The sequence below is a fragment of the Heloderma suspectum genome, chromosome 2 (assembly GCF_057233095.1).
Source record: "Heloderma suspectum isolate Gila_16-S chromosome 2, 16-S_ref, whole genome shotgun sequence".
NCBI lineage: Eukaryota > Metazoa > Chordata > Lepidosauria > Squamata > Helodermatidae > Heloderma > Heloderma suspectum.
Window position 1 is genome coordinate 99,250,715 of NC_139459.1, and position 10,787 is coordinate 99,261,501.

A 10,787-nucleotide genomic window follows, 5' to 3' on the forward strand; every position below is an offset into this window, starting at 1 on the left:
TAGGATAATACAGCTTATCAAGCAACCTCATGCATCGCAGGCAAATTACCATGTGGAAAATGATTCTTTATATCCACCCATTGACACAGTACAGCAATGGGGCAAAAAGAGCAAGTATTGTCAGAGGTGCAACAAGGAAAGAAACAGCAAGATAAAATATATGATGTGAGAGTTACACTGGGGAAACTAACAAATCTTAAATGCAATTGTGACTGTCATTACATTCCTAAGAATGTTTAGGCTCCAATCCAATACATGCTTACCTGGAACTAAGCCCTGTTGAATGCAATTGCACTTCTGAGTAGCGTGTATAATATTGCATTGCAGATTTGAGTCATTGCATTTAGATTAAAGTGATGCATTTGCTGGTAAATGTATATTTACCACACTTTATGGTAAATGTATACTTTCCCCACTTTCATAGGGTGGTAAATTGTGAACTCCTGCCACAGCTGGCAGATTTTGTGTGGCCCAGGGGGGAAAAAACCAACTTGCCTGTTGGATTTAAAAACTCCTCTTACCCCACAAAGCTGCCGATCATTTGAACTGGAAGTTTAAAGAAAATCCTATGAAGGAGGGGTGTGTGTGTCTGTGTCTGTTCGAAGGCTGTTCTCTGTTCATGCAGAACAAATAGTTCTACTAATATCAATAACACATATCCTAAGACATTTGGTAAGAAGCATGTATGTAGCCTGAGATCAGAGAACAACTTGGAGAACCTCTGAAATAGTTCCCACTGTGATGCTGAAATGGAAGCTGGCATTTTGCCCCCTCCACACCACACCATACCACACCAGGGCTGCAGCAGAAGGGATTAGGCTAATTGATCTGATAGTTTAAAACCGGTTCAAAAACAATAGGGTTAAACCTGCTTGAAGTGGAAGAGCCTCTCCTTATCTCCATGAGCTGTCTACATGTAGCACAGCTGAGGGGATCATCTGCCCATAAGGCACACACAAGGGTAGCCATTAATGCTAATCACATCTAAACAGAGCTGAGACTTGGAGCACTGCTGGTTAGATAGCATAGGAAGACAAGGAACTCCTTTTATTCTAAAAGCAATTTTTGCTCTGATTTGTCTTTGGGTTTTAAACAATCAGATCAGTCAGACTAATCGGGCACTGCGACCATCGTAAAGAGATGTAGATGTTTCCAGCCAAGTGTTGCAACAAAACAGCACTATAATGGGAGCTGTTTTAACTATAATGATTTACCTATCTGAATCTGAAAGCTGAAAAGTGGCAAAACATAGGATTAGATCCAGACTAAGTTAGTTGCACTTAGGTCCCACTGAAATCAATGTGAAAAGTTAGCCATGGCTAACTTAAGCTCAGTGGATTTCAATGGGGAAAAAAGTGTGACCAATGGAAGGTCAAACTATTTGTTATTTTAATCATGTAGTTTGCCGTTCTACTCTTTATTTATTCCAAAGTAACTGCACAGCCCTTTTCACCACTAAATGCACCTCTGAAGGTGGTGGTCTCAAAAGAAGGGCCTCTTCAGGTGTTCTTATGAACCAGGCAGGCTCGTATGGAAGAAGGAGGTCTTTCAGGTAGCCTGGGCTGGCCCCAAGCCATATAGAGCTTTATAGGTCATAACCAGCACTTTGAATTCTGCCTGAAACAGACTGGTAGCCAGTGAAGCTGCTATAACACGGGAGTCACATACTTCCTGTAACTGGCCCTGGTCAACTGTATGGTTGCAGCATTGTGGACCGGAGCGGGGAATAGATCCCTATTCCTTGATCTGCCTTTGAGCTGACCAAAAGCCCATCTGTCTTGTCTGGATTAAGCTTCAATTTGTTTGCCCTCATCCAGTCCATTACCGACATCAGGCACCAACGTAGATTTAGATTTCACTGTTATTTCTAATGAAAGAATTACATACTAGTGACTCATATCAGATAATGTCTAGAAAACTGAATGGAGAGACTATAGCCTCTTTCAAATGTGTGTGTGCGTGTGTGTGTAGGGCTGGGGAGTAAGAAGTGGGATTGCACATAGCAGACCAGGGATAGACATATCTGTCAGTTTTGCTTTCCCCTGCATTCTTTTTTTTTTTTTTTAAATCTCAAGTTCTTTCCTTCCCGATTATGAAGAAATTTGCAAATTTTGGTAAATTCTTATCAAAAATGAACTGAAATAAAATTCTCACTCATCTGCATTGGCCAAATCTAATAGGTACAGCTATCCCAGTATGGAGGCAGCCACGTTGTGCCTGCCTGCCATATAGCTATTAAAGATGAGGAGCCCGGTTGAATATAGAAGGATTAAAATCCAGACTTTTAAGAGTTAAGTACTCAAACTCCTGAGCCTGGATGGACAAATCTGTCAGTTTCTCCCACATTCATTTTTTTAAAAATCTCAGTTTCATTCGTCTAGAATATGAAGAAATTTGTGCGTAAATTCTGATCAAAAACAAAATGAAATGAAATTCTCACCTATCTGTACAGCTCACCACTATGTGTTAATTGTAATAGCTGAAAAGAACCCCACACTCATGCAACAGGATATGTGTAGCGCTCTCTCTGCAAAATTGGGCACCCTGAAAAAGCAGGGTGCCCAACTGTCAATTGAAGCTCCAACTGCATGTACTTCCACACTTTTTAAAAATGGGCAACTTCCACACTGAGTTACCAGTATTTATACTGCAGCTGGTGCAGATAGTTCCAAAATTAAACATGGCACCATCATTTATAGAATTTTTTTATTGCTGTGTCAGAGACGGGACTTGTACAACTTGGGGAGCCAGCAAGGCAATTTTGTGCAAAGTCTTTGTCTATATTGAAAGGATATATGACAGCTTATTGTTAAGTACAGAAATGATGGGAGCTGGCACAGAAGACACACCCAGAGATACTTCTCATACCTTGCAGCCTTCACATGTGATGACTCCATAGTGTATTCCGGAGGACTTGTCACCACAAATTTTGCATGGTATCACTTCAATTTGTGCTGGAAAAGAAACAAAAGAGATTGTGCATGCTTGACAATGCAAATGTCTCTGTTTCTTCCTTAATTTTGCATCGTGGAATAGATGGATGAACAAGCCCTTTTCCTGAACAGCCACCGCAAGAGACTGTGAAATTGTATCCTACGTTACTGTATATTCTCATACACTTCATCCAGTTCAGTTTTAATGGCCTAGAGCTACTCCCATTTCCCTTATAGAGCTACTCCCATTTCTCTTGAGAGGGTGCTCCACAGATTTCACCCTGAATTTACTTATCCTGACATTCAGTTCAACTTCTCCTTTTGTTAATTACATCTCATGAAAATCCATTCTTATTCTTTCCAAATTAGTCTCTTGCTTCTCATTAACCTTCTAATAATTTTGCAGACAGTGATCTTGACCTCTCCCACAGCCCTGGCTAATGTACTGTGCAATAACAGGCCCTCTCAATTGCATTTGACATGGTACAGTTCATATCATATGATCACAAGTATTATCATTAGATTTCTACAATTTCCATGAAACTTTGTATGACAAATAAGTAGATTCTCACAAAGACGACAGTTTTTTTAAATGAGCAACTGCAGATTTGTGCATCCAACTAGCAAGATTGTTTGCATTTGGGAAGCTAGTGAGATTCTATTTCCCCCCCTTCCATCTCCAAATATGTGTCATCTCACATTAAGTTGGCCACTTACACATCACCAAAAAAAGATGAAAAATTCACAGCCAAAAAATATTTGCATATACTGGGGTGTGTGTGTGTGTGTGTGTGTGTATGAACATATAGAAATAATAACTATAATGCAAATAGAAATACAATGCATCTCACCATATGGGAAAGACTGTGAGTAGGTCACGTGTGTGTATGTGTGTGAGAGTGTGTTGAATCTGTTCTCCAGGTGCTAAAGTTGATGGGCAACTTCACTCCCATCTCTGTGTTCCCATCTTCTTATGGTTTATTTTTAAAACTGGGCTCGGACCAAACAGCCCTTCAAATATATGACTGTTCTCTAATAGCCTTGCAAACTAAGGTCTGTCCTCGGTAAAGTAGGAAACATGGCCACCCTAATTCACATAGTAGTTTCTACTGTGGTAAACTGCTCACTTTACCACCTCGTCACATGATGACTTTATGTATGTAGCCATAAACTAACTCAGAGCAGCCCAACAGCCCTGCCAAACTTCATTTTTACTAACCTGAGAATCAAACAGGAAGCAACACTTCCTGTAAAATAAGGCATGACTTAAAGCAGGGATGGGTAACCTCTGGCCTGCAAGTGGGATGTGGCCCATGGGGGTTCTCCATCTGGCCTGCAAGCGAGATTAGGGTATTTCAAGGTGTTTGAGCTGTCCTTTGTAGGCACTGAAAAAAGTCGCATAAAGGAACAGGCCATACGTTATGAGATGTTTGTGTGAAACTGTCCACATCCGGAAAAAATTAGAGGCTACCACATTAAGCAAACAGTGGTAGGCAAATATTTTCTCAGGTTAACTTTTGATTTTTTCCCACATGGGGACTGTTTTACACAAACATACAAAATGCGGTGATAAAACTCACCACTTGAGCATTTTCCCATGAGAAAGAACTCATATATGAATCAGTCTGAGGGGCAGTTACTCAGTCAAAGACACCGAAAGTGGTAACATGGATCAAGAACCCCTGGCCCTATGTACGTATTATACAGGAACGGAATAGCAAGATGCCATGCTTTATAGTAAACAAGTAGGCTGCTCTAGAAAAAACTGCACATAAAAACAAATAAACATATAATTATAATTTACAAATACATCACAACATAGGTATGATATATGACGAAGACTTATGACTAAATAAAATAATTTCGCAGTGATTACTTTTTGGCTGATGCATATTCCACAGCCGCAAATGATTTATATACAAATGCAAATTTGTAAATACAAATACAAATATACAAATATAAAGGAACACATTCATCATAGACAAATGAATTACAAGCTGGACGCCAGAACATAGCAATGTATAGGTTCATTGGGAAGGAAGTTATTTTTAATCTGTTCATGCAGCACACGTTCCAAGCACTGAAATTACTTGAGGAATCCACCATCTATACAATATTGTGCAAATTACTGGAAAAAAGCCCTAGTGTATGGCATCTGTGAAAAGAAAGGCTGTTTCCTTCTGGAGAGAAAGTAAAGGGAGGAAGGAGTTAAGCTGCCGTACTCTCTATGGCCCTGCAAGAGCTCCTGGGACACATGTCTCAGACTGCACAGTGACAGCAAAATGCCTGATATACAATATGTTTCCAGAATTGCTACTTTGGGGAGCTGGTCTGAAATTTCCTGAAGAATATATAACTTTTGGAGGTTATATAATGAGCTTGCTTTTTAAAAAGCCATCAAATCTTTTGTTCACATGTCTGTTGAGTATACTGTGGATGAGTTCCAAAGAACCATACAACTAGATACATATGTGCAAGGGAGCTTATTTCTACTTGTGTTTTGTAAACAGCAGCCTCACTTGCCACAAAGTAAGCAGGTGTGAAAATGAGAGAGACTTTCAAAAGCAGATGGTGATGTGGTATTTGAGCGGGGGCAAGGGAGTTGTTCAGAGGGAAAAGGGAAAAGTTTCTCTGGGCATGTCCAAGGCCCCATCTACATGGCACCGCTTTCACCCCCCACCCCGTTGCAACTATGCAGCAATGTGGCTTCGAACTACCAGCATCCCCTGTGATACACTCACGATTTACTGTGTGCTTCCCTAACAGACTCGCGGTGCCCCCCTTTTTTGCCATTATACTTAAATGCGCAGCTGTGCAGTCCTGTGGGGGTGCAACACTTCATTCGCCCTTTTGTATTTTAGGGGTTCTGTTGTGTCTTTCCCTCCCTCGTTAGTTAAAAATTGGTTGTTCTGTGCTCCTTCATTTCCACGCCATCTGTTTGTCAGTTCCCCAGCACGAGAGTCTCGCGATGGTTCGCACTCACAAGCATGAGCTGTACGTGCCTACCCATCGCTCTGAAATGGTTGCCAGAGTGAAGATGGTCCTCCCCCAAGACCCCTCCAGGCCTTTGGGCACTGAGTCCAAAAGCAACCGTTGAGAAGATTGTTGTTGTTCAGTCGTTAAGTTGTGTCCGACTCTTCATGACCCCATGGACCATAGCACGCCAGGCCTTCCTGTCCTCCGCTCTCTCTCGGACTGTGCTCAAGTTCATATTCATTGCATCGGTGATGCTATCTAGCCATCTCATCCTTTGCTGTCCCCTTCTCCTTTTGCCTTCAATCTTTCCCAGCATCAGGGTCTTTTCCAGGGAGTTTTCTCTTTGCATTAGGTGGCCAAAATATTGGAGCTTCAGCTTCAGTATCTGTCCTTCCAATGAACACTCAGGGTTGATTTCCTTTAGGATTGACTGATTTGAACTCCTTGCAGTCCAGCAGACTTGTAAGAGTCTTCTCCAGCACCACCGTTCAAATGCATCAATTCTTTGGCGCTCAGCCTTCCTTATCGTCCAGCTCCCACAGCCATACATTGCTACTGGGAAAACCATAGCTTTGATTATACGAATCTTTGTCGGCAAGGTGATGTCTCCGCTTCTTACTATGCTGCCTAGGTTTGCCATAGCTTTCCTCCCAAGGAGCGTCTTTTAATTTCATGGCTACAGTCACCGTCCACCGTGATCTTGGAGCCCAAGAAAATAAAATCTGTCACTGCTTCCATTTCTTCCCCTTCTATATGCCAGGAAGTGATGGGGCCAGATACCATGATCTTAGTTTTTTTAATGTTGAGTTTCAAACCAGCTTTTGCACTCTCTACTTTCACCCTCAGCAAAAGGCTCTTTAGATCCTCTTTGCTTTCTGCCATTAGGGTGGTATTGTCTGCATATCTAAGGTTGTTGATAATTCTCCCAGCAATCTTAATTCCGACCTGTGATTCATCCAAACTGGCATTTCCCGTGATGTACTCTGCATATAAATTAAATAAGCAGGGCGACAATATACAGCCTTGTCATACTCCTTTCCCAATTTTGAACCACTCGGTTGTTCCATGTCTGGTTCTTACTGTTGCTTCTTGACCCTCGTAAAGGTTTCTCAGGAGACAGGTAAGGTGGTCTGGTACTCCCATCTCTTTAAGAATTTGCCAGAGTTTGTTGTGATCCACATAATCAAAGGCTTTAGCATAGTCAATGAAGCAGAAATAGACATTTTTCTGGGATTCTCTTGCTTTCTCCATGATCCAGCGAATGTTGTAGGGATGTACGAAAGTCACTTACCTTTTCGCAGCTTGGCTTCGCGGTGGGGGGAGGCGCTTCGCTTCTCCCCCCGAAGTTCAGGCGAGGAGGGGGAGGCGTCCTGCCTCGCCCGGCCGAAATTCAGGCCGGGGAGAAGCGCCCCGTCTCCCCGGCTGCGAAACAAAAAGTGAAAAACAAAACAAAACCCCATGATAGGCTACGTAACGATTAACGTAGCCTATCATGGCTAGATTTCCAAAGTCAGCCATGATAGGCTACGTTAATCGTCACGTAGTCTATCACGGGTGACTTTGGGGGAAAAAAAAGCGCGTACGCAAATGGCAGTGGCCATTTATTTAGTGTTGCCCTTATTTTCGCCGTAGTCTACGTAAATCTTTACGTAGACTAGACGTGCCAAAATAAGGAACGCAAATGGCGGCGCCCATGGGCCGCCGCCATTTGCGTACGTGCTTCCCCCCCCCAAGTCACCCGTGATAGGCTACGTGACGATTAACGTAGCCTATCACGGCTGACTTTGGAAATCTAGCCGTGATAGGCTACGTTAATCATTACGTAGCCTATCACAGGGTTTTGGGTTTTTTTTACTTTATTTTGTAATGGCGGTGGCGGCAGCCGGTCGGAAGACCGGCCGCTGCCCCTGCCCCTGCCGAAATGCCTCCAAACCGCCGCCGGGACCCGCCGCCGAAAAGGACAATCGCAGGAGGTAAGTCCCATCCCGGGGGGGGGGGTGGCGGGGGGGTGGCAGAGAATTTCACCGCCAATTTCGGAGGGCCGAATGCATTCGCATTCGGCCTCACCAAGATTCATGGAGAAATTCTCAGAAATTCTCCGCCATCCCTAGAATGTTGGCGATTTGATCTCTAGTTCCTCTGCCTCTTCGAAACCCAGCTTGTACTTCCGGTAGTTCTCGGTTCGCATACTGCTGAAGCCTAGCTTGTAGGATTTTGAGCATCACCTTGCTGGCATGTGAAATGAGCGCAATTGTACAGTAGTTTGAGCACTCTTTGGCATTGCCCTTCTTTGGAATTGGAATGTAAACTGAGCTTTTCCAGTCTTGTGGCCACTGTTGAGTGTTCCAAATTTGTTGGCATATTGAGTGCAGCACTTTAACAGCATCATCTTTTAGGATCTTAAATAGCTCAGCTGGAAGACTGTCATCTCCGCTAGCTTTGTTGTTACTAATGCTTCCTAAGGTCCACTTGACTTCACTCTCTAGCATGTCCGGCTCAAGTTCAGTGACCGCACTATCATGGCTATCAGGGACATTCAGATCTTTCCTGTATAGTTCTTCTGTGTATTCTTTCCACCTCTTCTTAATCTCATCTGCTTCTGTTAGGTCTCTGCCTTCTTTGTCCTTTATCATGCCCGTCTTTGCACAAAACGTTCCCTTGAGATCTTCAATTTTCTTGAAGAGATCTCTAGTCTTTCCCATTCTATTGTTTTCCTCGATTCCTTTGCATTGTTCATTTAAGAAGGCCTTCTTGTCTCTCCTTGCTATTCTCTGGAACTCTGCATTCAGTTGGGTATATCTTCCCCTTTCTCCCTTGCTTTTCGCTTCCCTTCTTTCCTCAGCTACTTGTAAAGCCTCATCAGACAGCCACTTGGCTTTCTTGCATTTCTTTTTTTTGGGATGGATTGAGTTGCTGCCTCCTGAACATTGTTACGGACCTCCGTCCACAGTTCCTCAGACACTCCGTCTATCAGGTCTAATCCCTTAAATCTATTCCTCACCTCCACTGTATATTCATAAGGGATCTGATTTAGGTCATACCTGAATGGTTTAGTGGTTTTCCCTACGTTCTTCAATTTAAGCTGAAATTCTGCAAGAAGCAGCTCATGATCTGAGCCACAGTCAGCTCCAGGTCTTGTTTTTACTGACTGTATAGAGCTTCTCCATCTTTGACTGCAAAGTACATAATCAATCTGATTTTGATATTGACCATGTGGTGATGTCCATGTGTAGAGTTGCCTCTTGTGCTGTTGGAAAAGAGTGTTTGCTATGATCAGTGTGTTCTCTTGGCAAAAGTCTATTAGCCTTTGTCCTGCTTCATTTTGCACATCAAGGCCATGCTTGCCTGTTTTCCTGGTGATTTCTTGACTTCCTACTTTAGCATTAAAATTAAGGGTGCATGAAAGTCACTTACCTGGTCTTGCAACTTGCTTCGCGGTGGGGGGGAGGTGCTTCACTGCTCCCCCCGAAGTTCAGGCCGGGGTGGGAGGCTTCCCTCCTTGCCCAGTCGAAATTCAGGCCAGGGGGGAGCTTCCCGCCTCGCCCAGCCGAAATTCAGGCCGGGGAGAAGCGCCCCGTCTCCCTGGCTGCGAACTTCAAAAGAAAAAAGAAAAAAAAACGCCCCTGTGATAGGCTACGTAATGATTAACGTAGCCTATCACGGCTAGATTTGCAAAGTCAGCCGTGATAGGCTACGTTAATCATCACGTAGCCTATCACGGGTGACTTTGAAAAAAAAAAAAAAGCGCGTACGCAAGTGGCGGCCCCCATAGGGAGCTGCCATTCGCGTTCCTTATTTGGTCCCTGTAGTCTACGTAAAGATTTACGTAGACTACGGCAAAAATAAGGGCAACGCTATATGCGTTGTCCTTATTTTCGCCGTAGTCTACGTAAATCTTTACGTAGACTACAGGGACCAAATAAGGAACGTGAATGGCAGCTCCCTATGGGGGCCGCCATTAGCCGTATGCGCTTTTTTAAATTTATTTTTTAAAGTCACCTGTGATAGGCTACGTGACGATTAACGTAGCCTATCACGGCTGACTTTGCAAATCTAGCCGTGATAGGCTACGTTAATCGTTACGTAGCCTATCACAGGGGCGTTTTTTTTTTTTTACTTTGCTTGTAATGGCAGCGGCGGCAGCCGGTCAAAAGACCGGCTGCCGCCCCCGCCCCTGACGAAGACCTGCCGAACCGCCACCGGGACCCGCCGCCGGGAGGGACATTCGTGAAAGGTAAGTCCCATCCCGGGGGGGGGGCGGGGGGGGAGAAGTTCTCCACGAACAACCTTCGGAGGACCGAATGCATTGGTGCTCGGCCCCCCGAAGTCTCGGGGAGAAATTCTCCCCCATCCCTAAAAAATCCCCTATGATGAAGAGGACATCTTTTTTGGGTGTTAGTTCTAGAAGGTGTTGTAGGTCTTCATAGAACCAATCAGCCTCAGCTTCTTCGGCCTCAGTGGTTGGGGCATAGACTTGAATTACTGTGATGTTGAATGGTTTGCCTTGGATTCGTACTGAGATCATTCTATCGTTTTTGAGATTGTACCCCAGTACTGCTTTTCCCACCCTTTTATTGAGTATGAGTGCTACTCCATTTCTTCTAAGGGATTCTTGCCCACAGTAGTAGATATAATGGTCACCTGAATTAAATTTGCCCATGCTTGTCCATTTGAGTTCGCTGATTCCCAAGATGTTGATGTTCAATCTTGCCATCTCATGTTTGACCACCTCCAGCTTACCTTGATTCATTGATCTTACATTCCAGGTTCCTAAACAATATTGTTCTTTACAGCATCGGACTTTCTTTTCACCACCAGACACATCCACAGCTGAGTGTCCTTTCGGCTTTGGCCCAGCTGCTTCACTCTGGCGCTATT

The 10,787-nt window shown here is 43.8% G+C and overlaps 1 protein-coding gene across 1 annotated transcript in view; it reads right to left on the reverse strand.

Moving 5' to 3' along the window:
- The window catches only part of RORB (RAR related orphan receptor B), a gene marked incomplete at its 5' end in the record, with an annotated part of 70,186 nt that extends 63,789 nt beyond the window's left edge, over nucleotides 1-6,397 (reverse strand). Inside the window, 2 exons of the mRNA XM_084829663.1 lie at nucleotides 2,869-2,954; nucleotides 6,370-6,397. Coding sequence (XP_084685789.1) covers nucleotides 2,869-2,954; nucleotides 6,370-6,397 — 114 coding nt within the window. The remainder of the gene's footprint in view (nucleotides 1-2,868; nucleotides 2,955-6,369) is intronic.
- Between the last annotated feature and the right edge of the window lie 4,390 nt (nucleotides 6,398-10,787).